The 27,737-nt window shown below is 41.9% G+C and overlaps 1 protein-coding gene across 1 annotated transcript in view; it reads right to left on the reverse strand.

The window, feature by feature from the left end:
• Nucleotides 1-1,131: 1,131 nt before the first annotated feature.
• The window catches only part of LOC309559880 (uncharacterized protein), a gene marked incomplete at both ends in the record, with an annotated part of 36,871 nt that continues 10,265 nt past the window's right edge, over nt 1,132-27,737 (reverse strand). Inside the window, 2 exons of the mRNA XM_082263307.1 lie at nt 1,132-1,257; nt 19,286-19,940. Coding sequence (XP_082119433.1) covers nt 1,132-1,257; nt 19,286-19,940 — 781 coding nt within the window. The remainder of the gene's footprint in view (nt 1,258-19,285; nt 19,941-27,737) is intronic.

Here is a 27,737-nt window from a genome sequence, read left to right on the forward strand (position 1 = left end):
GACATTGAGTTTGCAAAGTAGGAATAGTAGTATTAGCAATAGCAGCAGCAGTAGTAGTAGTAGAAGCAGCAATAAAAATAACAATATTATTATTTTTTTTTTTTATTATTATTATTTAATAAAAATAGTATAGAGAAGTAGTAGCAGTAGTAATAATAATAATTATAAGAATAATATTATAAAAAATAATACTAATAATAACAACAACAATAATACTAATAATAACAACAACAACAACAACAATAATAATAATAATAATAATAATAATAATAATAATAATAATAATAATAATAATAATACTATATTTACAAGCTTATTTTTTTTCTTCATCATTTGAATATGTATTTTTTTTTTTTTTACAGATACATATAGTTTAAACTCTGTATCCATGACATTACGTTTGCAAAGTAGGAATAGTAGTAGTAGCAATAGCAGCAGCAGTAGTAGTAGTAGCAGCAATAAAAATAACAGCAATATTATTATTATTGTTTTTTATTATTATTATTTATACAGTAATAGTAGCAGTAACAACAATCGTAGTAATAGTAATAATAATTGGGCATCATGCTTCCCTTACACAATGTCTGGATGTCTGGCATGACTGCCTTAGCGGTAGAATTGTACCGTTAATTGATTTCTGTTACAATGTATACATGAATTCCATTGACTTTTCTTTGTGTCATTGTCCAGCTTACAGCGAAGCCTGGGGGAAATAAGCGTGCGCACAGAGAAGAAGACAGCTTCCCAGGCTCGGGTCCCCAAACCTTGTTAATGCGCTTCATTGTCAGCGTTGGTATTGTCACATATCATAGACCGGCCAACTTCCAGCCGAGACTCCCGGGTTTTAAATTAAATTAGGAAGTGTAGACACCAGGTGTACGACTCTTCAGTGTATGAAAAGTTCAGCTGAGTACAGAGAAAATAAAATTGTGATTGGCAAGACGCAAAAAGTGTTTTTCTTACGATCGGCTGGATACAGGGAGTTCATTACGGATCAGTCTGCAGGGAGATCGTCTATCGGCAATTCTCCGTATTGTGCCAATCATTTATTTTATGTTCCTTGTATTTGGCCACATATACAAAATGTTCCTCATGTCTTCTGTTTCTACAGAGGGGGTCACTTTGACACAGTTAGCCATTATAACGGTAGATTGTTTTATGGGTAGATAAAGAATCCCCGCTTTTAACATAGAAATAAACCAGAATTAAAGTGTCAACTGCAACTGCCAATACATAGACAGCCGTGGCCAAAACGTTCTGATAATGACACAAATATTAATTTTCACAAAGTCTGCTGCTTCCGTGTTTTTAGATCTTTTTGTCAGATGTTACTATGGAATGCTGAAGTATAATTCCAAGCATTTTGTAAGTGTCAAAGGCTTTTATTGGCAATTACATGAAGTTTATGCAAAGAGTCAATATTTGCAGTGTTGACCCTTCTTTTTCAAGACCTCTGCAATTCGCCCTGGCATTGACAGCATGCCAATCAACTTCTGAGCCACATCCTGACTGATGGCAGCCCATGCTTGGAGTTTGTTAGAATTTGTGTTTTTTTTTTTTGCTTACCTGCATCTTGAAGATTGACCTCAAGTTCTCAATGGGCAGGGGCTGCGTCAGGGCACAAACACCAGCAGAAGGGCTCTAGGACCCAGCAGCATTATCAGCAACTTGGCAGGCGAAGGACTTTAGGACCCAGCAGCACTACCAGCAAATTACCTGGGCCTATATAAGGAAGCCTGCCAGTGATTTTAGTTGCTGGTTGATCTTCGGCTCCTCCAGTGTGTTATCCTTGTGATATTCCAGTTTCTGTCTCCTGTTACCGACCTGGCTTGTCCTTTACCTGTCTCCTGATTGCTTCCTATGTTTGACCTCGGCTATCCACCTGACCACGCTTGCTCTGATATCCACCTGGCTCCTGATCTTGGCTATCCATCCGGCCACGTTCCAGTCTCAGCATTATCCAAGTCCTGCAAACACCTCACGGACGCCACCTGTCTGCTGATTCCACTCCAGCTGTACTCTGGATCCTTCTGCACACAGTCCAGCAGGCGATCCGTGCTACTTTGGGCCTGACCTCTCCTGTTCTCATCCTCAGGGGGGTCTGGAACTTATCCGTAAGGCCTCCAGCACCAGGTACATGATAGGCAGACTGGCAACTTTTTGCCCAATGGGCAAATACAAACCAGAGGCCCTCCTCCCACTCTCCTTATTCCCAGCCTCCTCCTGACCCCCATTCCAGGCTGAAGCTCTGCTCCAAGCAGGGCCAGATTAACGTAGGGGCTATTGGAGCTGTAGCTCCAGGCCCCTACCTTTATATAGTCCCCGGGTTGGCCATATTCATTGTTACCGCTCTTCTGTCACTTGTAAACACAGAAGTCTGGCTTCTATGCTCGCTTCCCCAGGCAGCTCCCTCAGAACCTCCCCACACAGCACGAAGGCCGGACAAGGAGGGACAGTTGCCGATGCATGGATGTGTTTATGGGCTTCAGAGACAGCATCCCATGTTGAATTAGGCATGCATGGCTGCACCCTTCCTCCTCTGGGTGCATGCCAAGGCACAGCCCTTAAGGCCCTTCAAAATCCTCAGCACCAAGCCCATGATGCTCTTAATCCGGCCCTGGCTCCAAGTACTCTCTACTCACCGGCCAAATCCGGCAAGGGACAGCAGGGGGCAGTTGGGGGGAGCTGGGGCAGCTTGGTCGGGGCTGCCTGGAGGAGAAGAGTCTCCAGTGGGGCATGGAACTGCTCAGACACAGTTTACACCATCTATGCTTGGGGGAGGCCGCGCTCTGTCCTTGTCCTCATCCCGCACTCAGTAGGTCAACAGTGGGGACTTTTTGCTTCTCTTCACCAGGAATCCTTAAGGCATGTCTGTGGCAGAAGCGGTGCAGCCCTTTTAGGGAGCATCAGAGTGGCCCGGGGAGCAATTGCCCCACTGGCCCAGTCCTCCACTGTCAGCGGGATTGAGTTCTGGGGAGTTTCCTGCCCATGCACCCACAATTTTAAAGTTTTTTTTTTTTTTTTAAAACATTTTATTGAGGTAAAATGGTATGACATAACAAGTGAACATCCTTTTTAAGAAATACATAGTGCACCAAAAAGAAAAGCTAGTTAAACAGCAACAGTATGCACCGTGAATAAGGTTGAGTAAACAGACCTCGTCATAATCATACAGTGAAGTACAGGAATGTACAAGATCAGCACAAGTCAGGCAATGTAGACCGGTCAGTAAAGTGAGGACAATCTTGGTCCCCATACTCTTGGTGCCGGGCCATGGGGATAACACATAAACAAAAACAACAACAGAAGAAAAACCCATGGCGACCTCCACCATGACTGGGCGTGCGACGGATAAGGCTCCTCCAAGGGCAGTGGTGGTTGCCCCCACGTGTCCGGACACCCCCAAGGGGGAACATGCTGTATCCGGGCATGGGGGGCACCCATCAAAAGCGTACATGCCGTCTCGGGGTGGGTAATTCCGAAGAAACCCACATAAGGGGCCAGTGGAGGTGAGTGTTCCGACCCGTGGGCGGAGTCGGGTCTGCGGCTTGGGGGGAGCAGAGGAGCATCCGGGTGTGGGGGGGGGGGGGAGGGAGAGGAAGGAGTGGGTAGGAGGGTCGAGGGAAAGACATGAGGAGAGGACGTTAGACAGGAAGAAAGAGGGTAAAGGGAGAATAAGGAGAGAAATAAACAGATGGGGGGCATGAGGCCCGTGGTATTCGTGAGAGGGACTCGATCAACTAAGTGTAATCAGTGGCCGACGGGAGAAGATGTCCGAAGCATCCCACGTCCGGTAGAATTTAGCTAGCATCTAGGATGTAGTGGTCAGTCTCTGGAATTCAGGAAGAGTTGTAAAGTGTGTCCAGGAAGCCCAGGTCGTGTAAAATTTGTGGTGGGTATCCTTAGCCTGCGCAATAGTGTCTTCCATTTCTGCTACCCTCTGAACCCTCTTCAGCCATTCCGCAACTGTGGGGGGGGGGAAGTAGAGCGCCAATGACAGGGCACGCACATCCTAGCTGCATTGATGAGGTGTAGTGTGAGGGATTTTTTGTAACTGGAATAGGGTATGGACGTGTGATGGAGCAAGTATTGTGCCGGAGTAAAGTCGGGAGTGTAGGTGGTGATTCGGGGAATCAGAGAGTGTACCTCTCTCCAGAACGGCTGGACGACAGGGCAATCCCACCAGACATGCAAAAGAGAGCCCGGGTGTAGGCCGCATCTCCAACACGTGGGAGAGTTAGCTGCTTTTTAATTCAGGAGTTCTGTACCACTTAGCATAGAGTTTGTAGCCAGTTTCTTGGGCAAGAACATTCAGAGAACCCTTGTGCATGTGGCAATAGATTCTCGTCCAGTCGTCCTCAGAGAAGTCTTTGCCAAGGTCTCTCCCCCATCTGGACCTAAGTGCCTCAGTGTGTGCGTGGGCAGCCGGAAAAAGCATGGTGTATAGTATGGATATCAGATGACGGTGTGGCCCCGGCGCCTCACAGAGCCGTTCGAAGGAGGTAAGGGAGCGGGTCCAATCCGCCACCGATTGTGCGCTGTGTAGGAAGTGTCTAACCTGTAAAAAACTGTAGAACGGGATGTCAACAGACGGGTATTTGAGGCGAAGGGCTTGATGTGTAAGAGGGCGAGAGTCGACAAAAAAGTGACGCGCTTGAAAGGGCATGTCTCCGGTGGGCCCTGTGGGTGGGACGAAAGGGAGATCAGGAGTGAATTCCGGGGATGCACTCAGGGGCAGTAGTGGGCTAAGTTTCGGAGAAAGATCCAATTCAATTTTAAAGTTTTGTTCCCCAAGTGACTTATCACTTTTGCTTTATGGCAAGGTGCTCCATCAAGCTGGAAAAGGCATCGTTCCTCACCAAACTGTTCTTGGATGGTTGGGAGAAGTTGCTCTTGGAGGAGGTTTTTATAGCATTCTGTATTCATGGCGGTGTTCTTAGGCAAAATTATGAGTGAGCCCACTACCTTGGCTGAGAAGCAACACCACACATGAATGGTCTCAGGAGGCATGATAGAGGACTGATGGTAGCGCTCACCTTTTCTTCTCCAGACAAGGTTTTTTCCGGATGCCCCAAGCAATTCGAAAGGGGATTCATCAGAGAAAATGACTTTACCCCAGTCCTCAGCAGTCCAATCCCTGGACCTTTTTCACAATATCAGTCTGTCCCTGATGTTTTTCCTGGAGAGAAGTGGCTTTTTGACACTAGGCCAACCCCCAAAATTCTTCTCTTCACTATGCGTGTAGATGTACTCACACCTGTCTGCTGCCATTCCTAAGCAAGCACTGCACTGGTGGTGCCCCAATCCCGCAGCTGAATCAACTGTAGGAGACGATCCTGGCACTTGCTGGACTTTCTTGGGTGCCCCGAAGCCTTCTTCACAAATGCAGTGGAAATGTTTTTGTATGGGATTAAGTTAATTTTCATGGCCAAGAGGGACTTTTCAATTAATTGCAATTCATCTGATCGCTCTTCATAACATTCTGGAGTATATGCAAATTGCAATCATAAAACCTGAGGCAGAAAGCTTTGTGAAAATTATTATTTGTGTCATTCTCAAAACTTTTGGCCACAAATGTATATACGTTGCGGGTTGCAAGCGGTTTACCGGGATTATGGCTGAAGCTATCAGCCCATAACCCCTGTATTTATTTATTTATTTATTTTTCATGAAAGCCTCCCGCCACTCAGCGGTGTTTCTCGGGCTTACCGTTTCGACCAGAAAAAGTATCTGACGGCTAGCTTGTCACAGAGGCTATAAAAGACTAGTTCGTATTTGATTGTCTCTATGGCCCTGGAGGATTGGAGATACATTATGGTGTAACTTCCGGTCTAGGGTGGATGTAAACATTTTTTTTTTTTTTTTTTAAGCAAAAAAAAAATAAATATATATATATATATATATATATATATATATATATATATATATAATCTATCTATATCTATATCTATATATCTATAGATATATATATATATATATATATATATCTGTCTATATATATATATATATATATATAGATAGATATATATATCGATATAGATCTATATCTATATCTATATCTATATCTATATCTATATCTATATCTATATCTATATCTATATCTATATCTATATCTATATCTATATCTATATCTATATATATATATATATATATATATATATATATCTATATATATATATATATATATATATTTTTTTTTTTTGTGTGTTATTGTTTGCTCTTAAAGGTAAAGGAGTGATTTTGACACTGGATCTCTCCATAAAAGGGACCTGTCATTCTTATTTCTATTACAAGCAATGTTTACATTCCTTGTAATAGGAATAAAAAATAAAAGTGATCAAAAAAAGCCACAAAAAAAAAAAAAAAAAATTAAATGGGCAGTATAAAAAAAAAAAATAAAAAAAAAAAAAATAAAAATTAACGTTCACCCATCCAGCCGTGCTCGCATGCAGAAGCGAAAGCATAGTTAGGTTGCGCACAAATATGTAAACAGTATTCGCATCACATGTGAGGTATCGCTGCTAACAGAGTGAGAGCAATAATTCTAGCGCTAGACCTCCTCTGTAACTCTAAACAGGTAACCTGTTAAAAAGGCGTCGCCTATGGAGATTTTTAAGTACTGTAGTTTGTCCCCATTCCACAAGCGTGCATAATTTTAAAGCATGACTTGTTAGCAGGGGAGGACTGGGCCTGGGGTCAGGGGGGCAATTACCCCCTTGGCCGCTCTGATGCCCCCCCAAAAAAAAGGCTGCACTGCTTCTGTCACAGACATGCCTTAAGGGATTCCTGGTGAAGAGAAGTCCCGGCCGCTGACCTACTGAGTGCAGGTTGAAGACAAGGATACAGAGCAGCCTCCCCCCATCATGGATGGTGTAAAGTGTGTCTGAGCAGAGGCCGGTTCCATGCCCCACTGGAGACTTTTCTCCCCAGGGCAGCCCCAACCGAGCTGTCCCAGCTTCCCTAAACCGCCCCCTCTGGCTAGGTTGGGAACCCGGATTTAGCCGGTGAGAAGAAAGTACCTGGAGCAGAGCTTTATCCTGGAATGGAGGTCAGGAGGAGGCCAGCAAGAGGTAGAGTGGGAGGGGGGCCAAGTTTTCTGCACCACAGGCCTCTGGTTTGTACTTGCCCCTTGGGCCCAAAAGATGCCAGTTAGCCCCTGCTTGTTAGGTATCTATTTACTTGGCATAACATCATCTTTCATATTTTACCAAAAAAATGGGGTATATATTGTTTTATTTTTTGTGATGGCCTACTTGTCAGGATAGCTTCAGAAGAGGATGTGTGTGTGCACCAATATGCAGAACAAGAGTCATTGCCAGGTGTGTGCATGCATGTTTGTGCAAGCATGTGGGCATCCTAATTTATAGAAGCACACTATTTCACGTGCATGCTAAATTATGCAGGTGCGCCTTGCAAATGTGTGTGCAAACATGCTTATTTCCAGTCTGGGTGCCGGATGGCGTATTTAACCACTTTAAGACTGGAAGGATTTGCCCCCTTCCTGACCAGGCCCCATTTTGTGATTCGGCACTGCGTTACTTTACCGGACAATTGCGCGGTTGTGCGATGCTCTACTCTAACCAAATAAAATTGATGTCCTTTTTTTCCCCACAAACAGAGCTTTCTTTTGGTGGTATTTGATCACCTGTGTGATTTTTTATTTTTTGCGCTATAAACAAAAAAAAAAAAAAAACGACAATTTTGAAAAAAAAAAAAAAAAATAATATTTTTCACATTCTATTTGACATTCCAAAAAAAAAAATTAAAAATCAAAATTTTTTAACATTTTAGGCCAATTTGATTTCTGCTACATATTTTTGGTAAAAAAAAAAACCCCGCAATAAGCGTATTTTGATTGGCTTACGCAAAAGTTATTGCGTCTACAAACTAGGGGAAAGATTTATGTCATTTTTATTGGTTTTTTTTTGTTACTAGTAATGGCGGTGATGCGAGATTTTTTTGCGGGACTGTGACATTGCTGTGGACAGATCGGACCCCTGACTGACATTTTTGACACTTTTGGGGGGACCAGAGACATTACTACAGTGATCAGTGCTAAAAATATACTCTGTTACTGTAATAATGACATTGACAGGGAAGGGGTTAACACAGTGGGTGATCAAGGGGTTAAATGTGAGCCTAGGGGAGTGATTCTAACTGTGGGGGGGGGGTGTGGCTTCTGAAATGACCATAGAGACCTGTGTTCCTATATAGAAGGATCACAAGAGCTCTGTGATCATTTCAGCTGTGTTTAGAACAGTTGCCCGTCCTTCTCTCTCAGCGGGGAGCAATCGTGGGTGTCAGGCGGCAATCGGAGCCACCTGACCTGTGCATCAGAGTCCCTGCTGCCGAGTGGAGGCGGCAGCGCGACCGACGTAGGTCTATGCCAGCTTGTGCAGGAGGGCCACCCTGCCGCAGTAAAAAGGCTGCGGGTGGTCGGGAAGTGGTTAAGGAAAACAGCTGACCTAGGAAGTTGCTGGATGGTCATTAGGTATTACCCTACAATTTGAACCCCAAACCTTTTCCCAAAATCTGTTTTTCCATTACTGACTTGGCCTGCCCTTAGAATTGTCTGTGCCTTCCTGCTACTTGGGTTGTCCCGACCATAGCTTGTCTCTGCTGATTCTCAGTTTGGCCTTAGCTAGTTCCTGACCATGACCTGATCCTTGATTTGACATTGGCTAGTTCCTGGCCATGGCCTGATTCTTGATTTGGCAATGATTCCTGGTTTGTCATTGGCTAGTTCCTTCCACCCCTCTCCACAGCCCAGTTCTCTAGTAAGCGTGGGGGGGGGGGGGGAGGGGCAGAGCAGAGAGCTGCTGATTGACAGTCACCAGTTCTCTGCACTAAGTGAGAACTTAGAGATCGACAGTGTTTTAATCGCTCGGTTCTCAGTACTAGAGGCGCCGGGGGACAGATGCAGCATCCACCTAGGTAAGTATAATTCTTTAAAAAAAATAAAAATACATCTCTTTTAATGCTGCTGATGTGCCCCTCGCTGGATGATGGTCAGTTTGCTTATGTAGGCTCTCTCTCTCTCTCTATATATATATATATATATTTTTTTTTTTTTTTTACTTTCTGCTATAAAACATTCCCAATAAAAAAATAAGATAAATAAAAAATCTATTTTTTTTTCATTATTTTAGGCCAATTTGTATTTTGCTACATATTGTTAGTAAAAAAAAAAAAAAAAAATCCTAATAAGTGTATTTTGATTGGTTTGCACAAACGTTATTGCGTCTACAAACTAGGGGAAAGATTTATGTCATTTTTATTTATTTTTTACTAGTAATGGCGGCGATCTGCAATTTTTAGCCGGACTGCGACATTGTGGCGGACAAATCGGACACCTAACATTTTTGACACTTTTGGGGGGACCAGTGACATTACTACAGTAATCAGTGCTAAAAATATGCACTGTTACTGTATGAGATTTATGTCTAATGATATTGTCACTATATTTATTCATGTATGTTAACGGTACTACCATTTATTAAAGCGGAGTTCCAGCCATTTACTCACCTGTCCAACGGTCCAGCGATGCGGCCGCCGGAAGCCTCGATCCTCTCCCTCGGCGCCGGCATCACTGCTGTGGGCACCCGGCTGTTACAGTTTGCGGCTTCACAGCCGGGTACCCACTGCGCATGCGCGAGTCGCGCTGCGCGCCGTGATTGGCCGGCAATCTTCTGGGACCTCTGACGTGTCCCAGAAGATTGCAGGGAGGGAGGGGGAGAGGAGAACTGTCAAAACTGTCAAAACTAGGTACCCGCTCCCCCCCCCAAAAAATGACATGCCAAATGTGGCATGTCGGGGGGGTCAGGACTCCCTAAAGCGTAAGTTCCACTTTTGGGTGGAACTCCGCTTTAAGTTATGGTTTATGCAGCACGGTAATAATATTAATTTAATTATTATATTAACACGGTATAGTGGAGAGTAAATTTTGAGCAGCGCTGACACTTTTGCACACAGACATTACTACAGTAATCGGTGCTAAAAATATGCACTGTTACTGTAATAATGACACTGGCAGGGAAGGGGTTAACACCAGGGGCAATCAAAGGGTTAAATGTGTCCCTAGAGGCTGATTTCTAACAGTGGGGGGATGGGCTTATGGAATGAATACAGGGATCTGTATTCTTAAATAGGAGGAACACAGGATCCCTGTGTTCATCGCTGACAGAACAGCGGTCTGCTGTGTTTACAACAGCACACCGCCGGTCTGTCTCCACGGGGGGGGGGGGGGAAGCAATCGCGGGTGCCCGGCGGCAATCGTGGCAATGGGCCCCGTGCCTCAGTTTCCCTGCTGGAAAATAGGCACATGCGAGAGCCTCCGGCGGGGCACGCACGCCTTCAGGATGGCTCCTATGAACCGCCGTACAGGTAAGGCGATTTGTGGGAACCTGCCGACCTGCCAATATATACGGCAGCTGGTCGGCAAATGGCTAAAGAGGTTGTAAAACAGCAATTGGCCGATTGCAGAGAGTCGACCTGCCACAGTATATGTACTAAACATACTGTACATAATATACTGTACTAAATATACATGATATACTGTACATGATATACTGTACATGATATACTGTACTAAATATACTGTACATAATATACTGTACTAAATATACTGTACAAAATATACATGATATACTGTACTAAATATACTGTACAAAATATACATGATATACTGTACTAAATATACATGATATACTGTACTAAATATACTGTACTAAATATACATGATATACTGTACTAAATATACTGTACTAAATATACTGTACTAAATATACATAATATACTGTACTAAATATACACGATATACTGTACATGATATACTGTACTAAATATGCTGTACATAATATACTGTACTAAATATACATGATATACTGTACTAAATATACTGTACTAAATATACATGATATACTGTACATGATATACTGTACTAAATATACATAATATACTGTACTAAATATACTGTACATGATATACTGTACTAAACATACTGTACATGATATACTGTACTAAATATACATGATATACTGTACATGATATACTGTACTAAATATACATGATATACTGTACTAAATATACTGTACTAAATATACATGATATACTGTACTAAATATACTGTACTAAATATACATGATATACTGTACTAAATATACTGTACTAAATATACATAATATACTGTACTAAATATACACGATATACTGTACATGATATACTGTACTAAACATACTGTACATGATATACTGTACTAAATATGCTGTACATAATATACTGTACTAAATATACACGATATACTGTACATGATATATTGTACTAAATATACTGTACATGATATACTGTACTAAACATACTGTACATGATATACTGTACTAAATATACATGATATACTGTACATGATATACTGTACTAAATATACTGTACTAAATATACATGATATACTGTACATGATATACTGTACTAAATATACATGATATACGGTACATGATATACTGTACTAAATATACATGATATACTGTACTAAATATACATGATATACTGTTCATGATATACTGTATTAAATATACATGATATACTGTACTAAACATACTGTACATGATATACTGTACTAAATATACATGATATACTGTACATGATATACTGTACTAAATATACATGATATACGGTACATGATATACTGTACTAAATATACATGATATACTGTACTAAATATACATGATATACTGTACATGATATACTGTATTAAATATACATGATATACTGTACTAAATGTACTAAATATACTGTACATGATATACTGTACTAAATATACATGATATACTGTACATGATATATTGTACTAAATATACTGTACATGATATACTGTACTAAACATACTGTACATGATATACTGTACTAAATATACATGATATACTGTACATGATATACTGTACTAAATATACTGTACTAAATATACATGATATACTGTACATGATATACTGTACTAAATATACATGATATACGGTACATGATATACTGTACTAAATATACATGATATACTGTACTAAATATACATGATATACTGTTCATGATATACTGTATTAAATATACATGATATACTGTACTAAACATACTGTACATGATATACTGTACTAAATATACATGATATACTGTACATGATATACTGTACTAAATATACATGATATACGGTACATGATATACTGTACTAAATATACATGATATACTGTACTAAATATACATGATATACTGTACATGATATACTGTATTAAATATACATGATATACTGTACTAAATGTACTAAACATACTGTACATGATATACTGTACTAAATATACATGATATACTGTACATGATATACTGTACTAAATATACTGTACTAAATATACATGATATACTGTACATGATATACTGTACTAAATATACATGATATACGGTACATGATATACTGTACTAAATATACATGATATACTGTACTAAATATACATGATATACTGTTCATGATATACTGTATTAAATATACATGATATACTGTACTAAACATACTGTACATGATATACTGTACTAAATATACATGATATACTGTACATGATATACTGTACTAAATATACATGATATACGGTACATGATATACTGTACTAAATATACATGATATACTGTACTAAATATACATGATATACTGTACATGATATACTGTACTAAATATACATGATATACGGTACATGATATACTGTACTAAATATACATGATATACTGTACTAAATATACATGATATACTGTACATGATATACTGTATTAAATATACATGATATACTGTACTAAACATACTGTACATGATATACTGTACTAAATATACATGATATATTGTACATGATATACTGTACATGATATACTGTACTAAATATACATGATATACTGTACATGATATACTGTACTAAATATACATGATATACTGTACATGATATACTGTATTAAATATACTGTACATGATATACTGTACTAAATATACATGATATACTGTACATGATATACTGTATTAAATATACATGATATACTGTACTAAATGTACTAAATATACTGTACATGATATACTGTGCTAAATATACTGTACAGTATATGTACTAAATGAAACATACAAGTGCAGCGCAATCAAAATTAAACTTTCCACACAAACAATGGAATAATGGATAAATATGCATCGATCCATATGACAGAGATAAACCTCATTCAGTGTAAATAGGTCAGTAAGACAATAAACACATAAATGTCAGTCCATAAGCAAATCTTAATGGAGGTTTGCAGTCAGGTGAGAGAGAGATTCCCCGGAGTGCAGTCAGGTGAGAGAGAGATTCCCCGGAGTGCAGTCAGGTGAGAGAGAGATTCCCCGGAGTGCAGTCAGGGTGCCCCCTATTCATATAAGTGATGTTCAGAGTGCTCCTATGAACCCGTCACCATAGCATGCATATGGGCTCACCTCCAGACTAAGACCCAACAGGGTCAAACATCATGTATGATTACTCAAACTCCAATCTTCCAAACCTGCTTTTAAACGTCCTTCACGATACATAAATACATAAAAAGAAAGCAGACATCTAGTGCTCTCCGTTTGACCATTTTTTAACCACTTGCCAACCGCCTCCTGTACAGCCGCTGACAGGCAAAGTGACGTAGTACTACGTCGCTTGCCAAAGAGCCTGCGACCGCGTGCTGCCGGAGGCAAGCTGCCACCCCCACTCGTTCCCTGCCTAGCCAGCGCGTGTGACCGGCGGCTGCAATGTCTGCCGGCCACTCGCGATCTCCCGCAGGAGAGGGAGAAAGACAGACGACTGATGTAAACACACCCATCTGTCATTCTCCCTGAAGTAATGACAGAGGCTATGTGATCCTGCTATATAGGATTGCATGTCTCTGTGGTTACTTCACTAGCCACGCCCCCTGACAGAATCACGCCCCTAGGGACACACTTAACCCCTTAATCACCAATTAAGGTAACCCCTTCCCTGCCAGTGTCATTATTACAGTAACAGTGCATATTTTTAGCACTGATTACTGTAGTAATGTCACTGGTACCCCCAAAAGTGTCAAAAAAGTCAGTTAGGGGTCCGATCTGTCCGCCGCAATGTCGCAGTCCCGCAAACAAAATTGCAGATCGCTGCCATTAGTAGTTAAACAAAAAAACAATAAAAATGGCATAAATCTTTCCCGTAGTTAGTAAACGCAATAACTTTTGCGCAAACCAATCAAAATACCCGTATTGTGATTTTTTTTATCATAAATATGTAGCAGAAAACAAATTGGCCTGAAATGTTAAAAAAATGTTGATTTTGACATTTTTTTTTTTTGAGAAATTTAATATTAAAAAAAAAAATGTGAAAAATATTGTTATTTTTTCAAAATTGTCGCTCTCTTTTTGTGTATATAGATCGCAAAAAATAAAAATCGAACAGGTGATCAAATACCACCAAAAGAAAGCTCTGTTTGTGAGAAAAAAAAGGACGTCAATTTAATTTGGGTACGGCATCGCACGACCTCGCAATCGTCCGTTAAATTTACACAGTGCCGAATCGCAAAATAGAGCCTGGTCTTTGAGCAGCCAAATCTTCCGGGACTGAAGTGGTTAAAAGGACTTGAAGGTAATAAACTTACTTTTAAGCAGAGTTTCACAAGCATAAAAACACAGCTGGTTAGGTGTACTTCAGCATAGTTGGTGTACCAAGATGGCCGGTGGGCACGTGGTTCCCCCGTACGCGTTACGTCAGGTTATGGGCGTGGACTTCGTCAGCGGGATTCCGCAGTTTATGTACTGCTGGCGGTCGGCAAGTGGTTAGCACTAGGGATGATCGAACGGTTCGGGTCGACCATCGGTTCGAATTTAGAACTTTTCGCTGAAAAAGTTCGGAATTCGGCAACCAGAACCGACCAAAATGCAATGGGCCAGGAAATAGGCTTTAAAAGCCCGTGATTGGACCAGAGCCATTAGTAAAAGCCAATTGAGGGGGCAGGAGAATGCTAGGAATGTGATTGGAGTGACTAGGGGGTCCCTAGGCCAATCATTAGTGAATACGCCCCCCCAGTATATAAGATAGCCCCCGCCAAATTCCTAGCATTGTTATACTGGACATGGAAGAGAGTGGAAGCAGTTCTGTTAATTTTACTTTAAAAGTGTCATTTAGCATTTATTAGTGTGAGGAAAGGGATATCTAGTGTAGTTAGGGTGCTATTTTCCACTTTAGTTAGATGCAAAAATTTAGTTTCTATAGGGAAAGTGTTAAGTGCCAGGGTGACCATAATGTAGTGTAGGGTTAACTGACACTGACTGCTATGGCAGGGTGACCAAACCCTTCCATATCAGGGTGACCGCTATAGAGAAAACATAGTTTCTCTTAGGTCACATTCAGTGCACTAATATGGCTTCTCGTTTTTTGGCTGCAGGCGTTTATAGGGATTTTTTGAGGACAAGTTTGGAGTCAGGCATGACATCTAAACTTGTGTATTGGGGTATATATACACACACATGTCTGTATATATACACCTGCACATATATAGGTGTGAAAGGAGCAGAAAACTATACTTGCGCTAATTAAATAATTAACACCAATATGGTTACGCTCCTATCACACCTATATATGTGTATGTGTAAAATACATATAAGTATGTGTGTATATATACCCCTATACAGAAGTTCAGATGTTTTGCCTGCCTCCAAAGAACCCAAAAAAATGCCCAAAAAAACGCCTGCACCAAAAAAAAACGCCCAGGTATTTTATTGCAGGGGTTTTTTTTGGCATTTTTTTGGGTTCTTTGGAGGGAGGCAAAACATCTGAACTTCTGTATAGGGGTATATATGCACACACACACTTATATGTATTTTACACATACACATATATACTGTAGGTGTGATTGGAGCGTAACCATATTGGTGTTAATTATTTCATTAGCGCAAGCATAGTGTTCTGCTACTTTCACACCTATATATGTGTATGGGTATATATACATATAAGTGTGTGTGTATATCTACCCCTACACAGAAGTTCTGATGTTATGCCTGCCTCCAATAACCCCCCAAAAAATGCCCAAAAAAACGCTTGCTACAAAACCGGCAAGGTGTGAAAATAGCGAAGCCATATCCCTGTTCTATAAGTGATATAATACAAACAATCTTTTTTTTTTATGGTTCTGGACATGCTACAGAGCTGTAACTTCACAGGTACAATTTTGAGACCCCCTCCCCCAGACACTAAATCCAAAGTCAAAATCAAAAAATCTCCTTTTTTTTTTTCAATAATTGGCTCTCTATCAAAAATGACAATTTTTAAGAACTTTTTTTTGTGTGATTAATAATCCCTGGGGCATGACTCAGAACCCTAGGCACTTTTTAGGGGCATTTATTGGGTTTTAGGGCTTCAAAATTGTGTTTTTTGATTACCGAAGTTCAGGTCCCATTGATTTCAAAGGGGTTCTGAAATCCGGGCCGAACTTTTGGGAAGTTCAGGTGTTCTGGTCGAACCGAACTTTTCAAAAGTTCGATCATCCCTAGTTAGCACTGTAGTTGTTCAATAATGAAGAAAGTGCTAAAAAATACAACTTGCCTGATAATTGTGCACACGGTATATATACGGTCAAATTTCATGAAAGGGGTTTACAAACACTTTTAAATAAAGATTACAAAAAAAAAAAAAACAACCAAAGATCATTGCCTGTTTAATTATTATTATTATTATACAGGATTTATATAGCGCCAACAGTTTGCGCAGCGCTTAACAAAATGAGGGCAGACATTACAGTTACACTACAATTTGGAACAAAAGGAATCAGAGGGCCCTGCTCGTTAGAGCTTACAATCTAAAAGGGAGGGTCAATTGATACAAAAGGCAATAGCTGTGGGGGATGCGCTGATGGAGCAAGAGAAACAGCGTTATTAGTTAGTAGCCGGGTAGGCTTCTTTAAAGAGAAGGGTTTTCAGGGATCGTCTAAAGATGGATAGATTAGGGGACAGTCGGACAGATTGGGGTAGAGAGTTCCAAAGAATGGGAGAAGCTCTGGAGAAATCCTGGAGGCGAGCATGGGAAGAGGTGACAAGGGAGCTAGAGAGCAGGAGGTCTTGGGAGGACCGAAGAGAGCGGCTAGGTTGATATTTTGAGATCAGGTTAGTGATGTAGCTGGGGGCAGAGTTGTGGATGGCTTTGTAAACTGTTGTTAGCACTTTGAATTTTATTCGTTGGTTGAGTGGAAGCCAATGAAGGGACTGGCAGAGAGGGTTGGAGGACACTGAACGGTTGGTAAGGTGGATAAGTCTTGCAGCTGCATTCATTATGGATTGAAGGGGGGATAATCTATGTAAGGGTAATCCAATGAGGAGGGAGTTGCAATAGTCGAGGCGAGAGATAACCAGGGCGTGAATTAAGAGCTTGGTGGTGTCATTGGTTAAAAAGGGCCGTATTCTAGCGATGTTGCGGAGGTTAAGGCGGCATGATTTGGACAGGGATTGGATGTGAGCCTGAAAGGACAGTGCAGAGTCCAGGGTTACCCCTAGCACCCTGGCATGTGTGGAAGGACTAATAGTTATTCCATTGATCTTGACAGAGAATTCTGGGGAAGAGGCACGTAGAGGAGGAAATATTACGAGCTCGGTTTTAGATAGATTCAGTTTGAGGAAGTGGTGAGACATCCAGGCTGATATGTCTGTTAGTAGATCAGTGATGCGGGAGGAGACTGATGGGGTGAGCTGAGGGGTAGAGAGGTAGATTTGGGTGTCATCAGCATAGAAATGGTAGTGGAAACCATGGGAGGCTATTAGCTGACCCAGGGAGGAGGTATAGATTGAGAATAGTAGCGGTCCAAGGACAGAACCTTGGGGGACCCCAACAGTAAGAGGAGTTGCAGAGGAGTAAGTGGAATTGTAAGTGACACTGAAGGTGCGGTGAGATAGGTAAGATTCGAACCAGTGGAGAGCACAGTCACGGAGACCGAGCAAACTGAGTTTTTTGAGAAGGAGGGGGTGGTCAACAGTATCAAAGGCAGCCGAGAGGTCCAAGAGTAAGAGTATCGAGTAGTGACCATTGGTTTTTGCTGTTAGTAAGTCATTTGTAAGTTTTAGGAGAGAAGTTTCTGTGGAGTGTTGCCGGCGAAATCCAGACTGAAGGGGATCAAGGAGGTTATTCTCAATGAGGTGCTTGCTCAGGCGGTTGTAGACTAAACGTTCAAGGAGCTTGGAAGCAAAAGGGAGTAAGGAGATGGGTCTTAAGTTATTAAGATTGGAGGGGTCTAGCGAGGCTTTCTTTGGTATGGGAGTTACTAGCGCATGTTTTAGAGAGCTGGGGAAGATCCCAGTGGAGAGGGAGAGGTTGAAGATATGAGTTAAAGAGTGTAGGATAGAGTCAGAGGGTGACCGTAGTATTTGAGAAGGAACAGGGTCCAGAGGGCAGGAAGTTAGGTGGGCATTAGAAAAAATTTTAGTAACTTCCTCTACAGTAGTTGGGTTAAACAAGGGAAGTATTGATTGTGCAGGAGGACAAGGTGTGTAAGGTGAGGGAGATATCTTTAGTGTAAAAATTTCTTCACGAATTGTATCGATCTTATTTTTGAAGTGATTGGCAATCTCTTGGGCAGTGAGTAAGTTAGTGGGTGGAGGCAATGGAGGACGAAGTAGAGCGTTGAAGGTAGAAAAGAGTTGACGGGGACTGTGTGAGAGGGTGTTAATGAGAGTGATAAAGTAGGTCTGTTTGGCAGTGTGTAGGCAGGAACTGTATTTTTGGAGGGCAGATTTATATTGACAGAAATCTTGCTGTGACTTAGTCTTACGCCACAGACGCTCAAGAGCACGACTACGTTTTTTGAGGCTTCTGGTATTGTCTGTCTGCCAGGGTTGAAGCGGTCGGGGCCTGATTCTGTGTGTAGTGAGGGGGGCCAAAGCATCCAGGGTAGATGACAGTGAACTGTTGTAGACAGAAGTGGCCATGTTGGGGCAGGAGAGGGATGAGATTGTGTTGAAGAGACCATCTGTAGCAGAAAAAAGAAGTGAAGGGTTCAGATGGCGAAGGTTTCTACGGGTAATTGTTCGGTAGTTGGAAGGTAAGGAGGAGGACAAGGAGAGACTGAAACTAATGAGGTGGTGATCAGAGAGAGGGAATGGAATGTTGGAGAGGTTGTGAGGGGTGCATAGGTAGGAGAACATGAGGTCAAGGCTGTTGCCATTAGAGTGAGTAGAAGCATGTGTCCATTGTTTTAGGTCAAAAGAGGAGGTTAAGCTCAAAAGTTTAGAAGTAGCAGGAGTGTTAAGATTAACAGGGATGTTGAAGTCTCCAAGAATGATTGTGGGAATTTCAGAAGAGAGAAAGTAGGGTAGCCAGGCAGAGAAGTCATCAAGGAAGCCTGATACCGGTCCAGGAGGCCGATAGATCACAGCAATTCTCAACGAAACTGGAGAAAATAGACGAATACAGTGAGCTTCAAATGAGGAGAGAGACAGAGAAGGCGGTGGATGAAGAACCTGAAAAGTGCTTTGAGGGGAAAGCAGAATTCCAACCCCACCTCCTTTACGTCCACTAGGCCTGGGAGAGTGAGTCCACAGGAGGCCACCATGGGAGAGGGCAGCAGGAGAAGGAGAGTCAGAGTCTTGAAGCCAGGTCTCAGTAATTGCAAGCAGGTTGAAGGAGTTTGTGATAAATAGGTCATGGACAGAGGTGAGTTTGTTGCAAACAGAGCGGGCATTCCAGAGGGCGCAGGAGAAGGGGAGGTTGGCTTGAGGCAGAAGAGGAATAGAAACCAGATTGTGTGGATTTCGGCTGGTGTCAGAGGATAGGGGGTGATGGGTATGTCTGCCAAAGGTAAATGATGGGGGTCCAGGATTTGGGGAAATATCTCCAGAGGTTAGGAGAAGCAAAAGGGTGAGGGAGGTGATATGGGAGTATGATTTATGAGGGGGGACACATCTCAGTGTCCTGTAGATATTATTGGTGTGTGGGTTCAGAATCAGCAGGAGTTGATGAGTGCAGTATAAAGGTGAAGATAGGAGTGAGGGTGATATATACAAGCTGTGGGGCGGAGATGAGGGGTGAAGGAGAGAAAGTTTTAGGAGAGAGGATGCAAACATGAGAAGGAGAATTAGGGATTGCATAATACAGGGTGGTGAGATTGAGATGTAAACTGAATGTGAGATGGAAAAGCAGTATAGAGTCTCAGCTCACCTGTAGTCTGTCTGTTGGCTTGCAGTTGTATGCTTTGTGCATTCGCTAAAGTGCTGAGCAGAAGTGTAATACTTAATCCAATATTAATACTTTATCCAAGATGATAGTTGCCAATGCAATCCCAGCCTGTGCATCCCCTAGAAAGGGCTTAAATTTATACTGAGTTGGGTGGAGGTATTGCCAATTAATCAATTAGGATTGCATAGGAGGGACACATGGCTGACAGAATAAACTTCTCACACCAAAAACAGACTACAAGGAATAGCAAGAGGGCAGAATGGCAGAGTAATAAAGATAAGGACAGCTCATAATTTGGGTAGAGACAAGAGAAAGCAAAACAAACATCAGTGTTCAATGGACAGAGGTAAAAGATTTTGAAAGCAGCATAAGAAAGCAGCATATGATTACCATTAAGCACATTAGAGAAATGATTCTGTTTCAGTTAAAGGTGGATTTTGAAAGCAGCATAAGAAAGCAGCATATGATTACCTGTGGAGGGATAGAGAAGAGCTTTTTAGAAAGTGCTGAGCAGAAGTGTAATACTTAATCCAATATTAATACTTTATCCAAGATGATAGTTGCCAATGCAATCCCAGCCTGTTTAAGATTGCTTTTGCCAGTTGACTGCCAATTTTGTTACAACCACTTTAAGGTTCCACTCCCATTAAATCCACCACCTACCCCACTGGGCGGGCAACTATTGTAAACACATCTGACCGTTCTTCTCCCTGGAATGATCACAGAGCGCCTGTGATCCTTCTATATAGGATCACAGGTCTCTATGATCATTTCACAATCCACGCCCCCCACAGTTAGAATCACTCCCCTAGGGTCACATTTAACCCCTTGATCACCAACGGCGTTCACCCCTTCCCTGCCAGTGTCATTATTACAGTAACAGTGCATATTTTTAGCACTGTTACTGCTGTTCTGTCAGTGATGAACACAGGGATCCTCCTATTTAGGAACACAGGTCTCTGTGTTCATGCAACAAGCCCATCCCCACACAGTTAGAAAACACCCCCTAGGCACACACTTAACCCTTAGATCACCCCTGGGTTAACCCCTCCCCTGCCAGTGTCATTAGTACAGTAACAGTGCATATTTTTAGCACTGATTACTGTAGTAATATCACTGGTCCCCCCAAAAGTGTCAAAAAAAGTCAGTTAGGGGTCCGATCTGTCCGCCGCAATGTCGCATTTCCGCTAAAAATCGCAGATCGCCGCCATTGCTAGTAAAAAAAAAAAACAATAAAAATGACATAAATCTTACCCGTAGTTAGAAGATGCGATAACTTTTGCACAAACCAATCAAAATATGCTTATTGCAATTTTTTTTGACAAAAATATGTAGCAGAAAACAAATTGGCCTAAAATATTAAAAAAATTTTGATTTTTAATTTATTTATTTTTTTAGAATGTCATATAACAGAATGTGAAAAATATTGTTTTTTTTAATTGTTTTTTTCAGAATTGACGCTATTTTTTTTTATTTTTAGCGCAAAAAAAAAAAAAAAAAAAATCGCACAGGTGATCAAATACCAAGAAAAGAAAGCTCTGTTTGAGGGAAAAAAGGACGTCAATTTTATATCGGTACAACGTCGCACGACCGCGCAATTGCCCGTTAAAGTAACACAGTGCCGAATCTCAAAATATGGCCTGGTCATTAAAGGGGGAAAATCTTCCGCTCCAGAAGTGGTTCATTTTGAGCTCGTCTCCGTCCACTGAGAAGTCACCCTTATTAAAGGTCACATTGGATTTAAAGTAACAAGTGTGACCACATCAATATTCTAACAGATGAGGAAATCCAAATATAATGGTGGTGTTATTGGAAAATTTCAGAGTAAAGCCTCTTCCTTACACCTGAGCCAGTCTGATAAATGTATATTCTGCAACTAACGACTTCACATTCAGTAATGTTCCAAAAATACCACTAATTATAAAAATCATACATGTAATAGAATAGACAGAATGTTTCTCCGATCCCCACCTAACAACCACCTCAACAACTTCAGATTCCCCTAAAGTTCCATCTGTGATGTAGATTGATTTGCTTGCATTCAGTTATTTCGTAAAAGAACACATTGTGTCACCCTAAGGATTAAAAATGGGAAAAGTCTACAATGTACAGAGCAAGGGAATAATAGTTACAGGCAAGGGAATAATAGTTCATTCAATTTAGCAAGACAGTTTCAGCTTCGGTAATTCAGTTTATACAACCAGGGGCTGACTGGTGACTTTCGGGCCCAGGGGGCAAGTACAAAACCAGAGGCCTGTGGTGCAGAAAACGTACCCCCCCCCCCCATCCCACTCTACCTCTTCCCAGCCTCCTCCTGACCCCCATTCCAGGATGAAGCTCCTCTCAAGGTACTTTCTTCTCACCGGGTAAATCTGGGTTTTCAACCTGGCCAGAAGGGGGCAGTTGGGGGAAGCTGGGACAGCTCGGTTGGGGCTGGAGGAGAAGAGTCTCCAGTGGGGCATGGAACCGGCCTCTGCTCAGACACAGTTGACACCATCCAGGCTGGGGAGGGGGCTGCGCTCTGTCCTTGTCTTCATCCCGCACTCAGTAGGTCAGTGGCGGGGACTTTTTACTTCTCTTCACCAGGAATCCCTTAAGGCATGTCTGGGGCAGAAGCAGTGCAGCCTTGCAGCAGTGCAACTTTACTGTGCAAATACAGCGTGACATAGAATTTTGCAACAATTGCCATTTTATTCTCTAGGGTCTCTGCAAAAAATAATATATATATATATATTTACGGGTCATCTGAGCGACCCAGGGGGCAATTGCCCCCCTGCCCCCTGGCCCAGTCTTCCCCTGTATATAACATACAATGGCAGAGCTCTGTAGCAACTATTTACCCTGGGGAGGCAGGTGAGCACCTCCAATTGGTTCGGCAGGCTATCCTCTCAAACCTCTGGGAAGAATCCTTGACTCTTTGTATGGTGGAAGAAATTGGACTCCAGTCAATTTTTTTTAAGCGTCTTTTTTCGGAGACAAAGGGGTTGATTTACTAAAACTGGAGAGTGCAAAATCTGGTACAGCTCTGCATAGTAACCAATCAGCTTCCAGGTTTTATTGTCAAAGCTTAACCACTTAAGGACCAAGCCTATTTCGGACACATTTTTTGCTAGAAAATAACTTAGAACCCCCAAACATTTTATATATATATATATATATATACACATACACAGACAGACAGACAGACAGACAGATAGATAGGTATGTATATATGTGTATATATATATATTTTTTTTATTTTATTTATTTTTTTAGCAAAGACACTGGAGAATAAAATGGCAATATTTTTTGTCACGCTGTATTTGCGCAGCAGTCTTTCAAACGCATTTTTTTTGGTAAATAAATACATTTCACTGCATTTAAAAAAAATCTAAACAGTTAAGTTAGCCCAATTTTTTTGTATATTGTGAAAGATGTCACGCCGAGTAAAAAAAAAACCTAACATGTTACGGTTTAAAATGTGGAATGGTGAGAAACGAAGGTAATTAAAAATTTCCGTAGGTGACGTTTTAAAAAATGTTAACGGTTACCAGTTTAGAGTTATAGAGAGGGTCTTTTTCTAAAATTATTGCTCTCGCTCTAGCAATCGCGGTGATTTGTTTTCTTTCATGCGCAAGCTCACGGTGACGGGGGCCTTTTAAAATATTTAATTTTTCTTTTTTCCTATTTAATTTTTTAAATTTTTTTATTTTTAGCATTGTTAACCACTTTACCACCGGAGGATTTTGCTGTCTTCCGTCCAGGCCACTTTTTGCGATTCGGCGCTGTGCGACTTTAACTGACAATTGCACGGTCGTGCGACGCCGTACCACAACGAAATTTACGTCCTTTTTTTCCCACAAACAGAGCTTTCTTTTGGTGGTATTTGATCACCTGTGCGATTTTTACTTTTTAACAATACAATATTTTTCACATTTTTTTATATGAAATTCCCCCCCAAAAAAATGTAAAAATCAATTTTTTTTTTAATTTTTGGCCAATTTGTTTTCTGCTACATATGTTTAGTAAAAAAAATCGCAATAAGCGTATTTTGATTGGTTTGCGCAAAAGTTATTGCGTTTACTAACTAAGGGAAAGATTTCTGTCATTTTTGGTGTTTTTTTTTTTAACGCGTAATGGCGGTGATCTGCGATTTTTTTTGCGGGACTGCGACATTGCGGCGGACAGATCGGACCCTTGACTGACATTTTTATCACTTTTGGGGGTACCAGTGACATTTCTACAGTAATCAGTGCTATATATATGCACTGTTACTGTAAAAATGACACTGGCAGGGAAGGGGTTAATTTTATTGGAGAGGGAGGGGTTAATGTATGCCTGGTGCTTACTGACGTGTGGGGGGGAGGTGAATGTGTGACAGAAGGACAGATCGGATGTCCAGCTATGCTGAACACTCCGATCTGTCAGTCCCTGTCACTATGGAGATCCGCCCGCTGTGTTTACACACAGCGGGCGGATCTCCAGACTCGATCCCCGACGATCGGGGCAGAGCAGCGGCAATCGCCGCTGCTCCTCCACTGGCCCGACTCCCGCTGTAAATGAACACAGCGGGAGCGAGCCTCCGGCGGCGCGCGAGCGCCGCCCACAAGGGGCAGAGTCCAGCGACGTAGGTCTACGTCGCTGGACGGGATCGCGGCACTTTGCCGCAGTAGCCTCCATGTGAGCGGAGGTAAAGTGGTTAAAAAAAAAAAAACTGATTGTAGGCGACGTTTTAAAAAAAATTAACGGTTACCAGTTTAGAGTTGTAGAGAGGGTCTTTATCTAAAATGATTGCTCTCGTTCTAGCAATCACGGTGATTTGTTTTCTTTAATGCGCAAGCTCACGACGACGGGGGCCCTTTAAATTTTTTTTTTTTCCTATTTAATTTTTTTAATTTTTTAATTTTAGCAAAGTTTTTAAAAAAAAAAATGTGATCACTTTTATTGCTGTCACAAGGAATGTAAACATCCCTTGTGACAGTGGTGTACCCCAAGGTTCAGTGTTGGGACCCTTACTTTTTAATATCTTTATAAATGATATAGGGCTGTGATGGTGAACCTTGGCACCCCAGATGTTTTGGAACTATATTTCCCATGATGCTCCTGCACTCTGCAGTGTAGTTGAGCATCATGGGAAATGTAGTTCCAAAACATGTGGGGTGCCAAGGTTCGCCATCACTGATTAAGGGTCTGGGATTAAAAGTAGCATTTCAGTCTTTGCAGATGACACCAAGCTTTGCAGTGGAAAAACGTCCTTACAGGATGTCTCCAACTTACAATGCACTGTTTTATTGGGCAACTATGTGGCAACTGAGGTTTATTGTTGATAAATGTAAAGTTATGCACTTGAGTGTAAGAATATGCATGCATCATACATACTAGGGGGAGTAGAACTGGGGGAATCCATAGCGGAGAAGGATCTGGGGGAATCAATAGCGGAGAAGGATCTGGGGGAATACATAACGGAGAAGGATCTGGGGGAATCCATAGTGGAGAAGGATCTGGGGGAATCCATAGCGGAGAAGGATCTGGGGGAATCCATAGTGGAGAAGGATCTGGGGGAATCCATAGTGGACAAGGATCTGGGGGAATCCATAGCGGACAAGGATCTGGGGGAATCCATAGCGGACAAGGATCTGGGGGAATCCATAGCGGACAAGGATCTGGGGGAATCCATAGCGGACAAGGATCTGGGGGAATCCATAGCGGAGAAGGATCTGGGGGAATCCATAGCGGAGAAGAATCTGGGGGAATCCATAGCGGAGAATAATCTGGGGGAATCCATAGCGGAGAATAATCTGGGGGAATCCATAGTGGAGAAGGATCTGGGGGAATCCATAGTGGAGAAGGATCTAAAGGGGAATACATAGCGGACAAGGATCTGGGGGAATCCATAGCGGAGAAGGATCTGGGGGAATCCATAGCGGAGAAGGATCTGGGGGAATCCATAGCGGAGAAGGGTCTGGGAGAATCCATAGTGGAGAAGGATCTAAAGGGGAATCCATAGCGGACAAGGATCTGGGGAATCCATAACGGAGAAGGATCTGGGGGAATTCATAGCGGAGAAGAATCTGGGGGAATCCATAGCGGAGAAGGGTCTGGGGGAATCCATAGCGGAGAAGGATCTGGGGGGAATCGATAACGGAGAAGGATCTGGGGGAATCCATAACGGAGAAGGATCTGGGGGAATCCATAGCGGAGAAGAATCTGGGGGAATCCATAGCGGAGAAGGGTCTGGGAGAATCCAAAGCGGAGAAGGATCTGGGGGAATCCATAGCGGAGAAGGATCTGGGGGAATCCATAGCGGAGAAGGATCTGGGGGAATCCATAGCGGAGAAGGATCTGGGTGTTCTGGTAGATTCTAAGCTTAATAATAGCATGCAATGCCAAACTGCCGATTCCAAAGCAAGCAAAGTCCTTTCTTGTATTAGGAGAGGCATGGACTCCAGAGAGAGAGATATCAGCTGTACAAATCATTAGTAAGACCTCATCTGGAAAATGCAGTTCAGTTTTGGGCTCCAGTTCTCAAAAAGGATATCCGGGAACTGGAGAAAGTGCAGAGAAGAGCAACCAAATTGATAAGAGGCATGGAGGAGCTCAGCTATGAGGAAAGATTAGAGGAACTGAATTTATTCTCTCTTGAGAAGAGGTGATTAAGGGGGGATATGATCACCATGTATAAATACATAAGGGGGGATATAATAAAAAAAACAAAAAAAAAAAAAACAATATATTTCACATTCTGATATATAACATTCCCAAAAAAAAAACATTTAACATTTTAGGCCAATTTGTTTTCTGCTACATATTTTTGGTTAAAAAAAATCACAGTAAGTGTATTTTGATTGGTTTGCGCAAAAGTTATCGTGTCTACTACGGGAACGATTTATGTAATTTTTATTATTTTTATTGTTTTTTTTTTTTACTAGTAATGGTGGCGATCTGCAATTTTTAACTGGACTGCGACATTGTGGCGGACAGATCGGACCCCTAACTGACATTTTTTACACTTTTGGGGGGACCAGTGACATTACTATGGTAATCAGTGCTAAAAATATGCACTGTTACTGTAATAATGACACTGGCAGGGAAGGGGTTAACACTGTGGGTGATCAAGGGGTTAAATGTAAGCCTAGGGGAGGGATTCTAGCTGTGGGGGGGCGTGGCTTGTGAAATGATCATAGAGACATGTGATCCTATGAAGGAGGATCACAGGCGCTCTGAGATCATTCCAAAGAGAAGAACGGTCAGATGTGTTTACAACAGCAGACCGTCCTTCTCTCTCAGCGGGGAGCGATCGTGGGTGTCAGGCAGCAATCAGAGCCACCTGACCCGTGCATCAGCTTCCCCGCTGCCGAGTGGGGGCAGGAGCGCATGCCCCCTAGCTGCCTGCGCGCAACCGATGTAGACCTACGTCGGTTTGCGCAGGGGAGCCACCTGGTAGTAAATAGGCTGTGGGTGGTCGGAAAGCGGTTAAGTACCATAATTTGTCGCCATTCCACAAGTGTGACATGTTAGGTATCTACTGTATTTACTCGGCATAACATCATCTTT

This window comes from Pelophylax lessonae (assembly GCF_965119305.1).
Source record: "Pelophylax lessonae genome assembly, chromosome: 7".
NCBI lineage: Eukaryota > Metazoa > Chordata > Amphibia > Anura > Ranidae > Pelophylax > Pelophylax lessonae.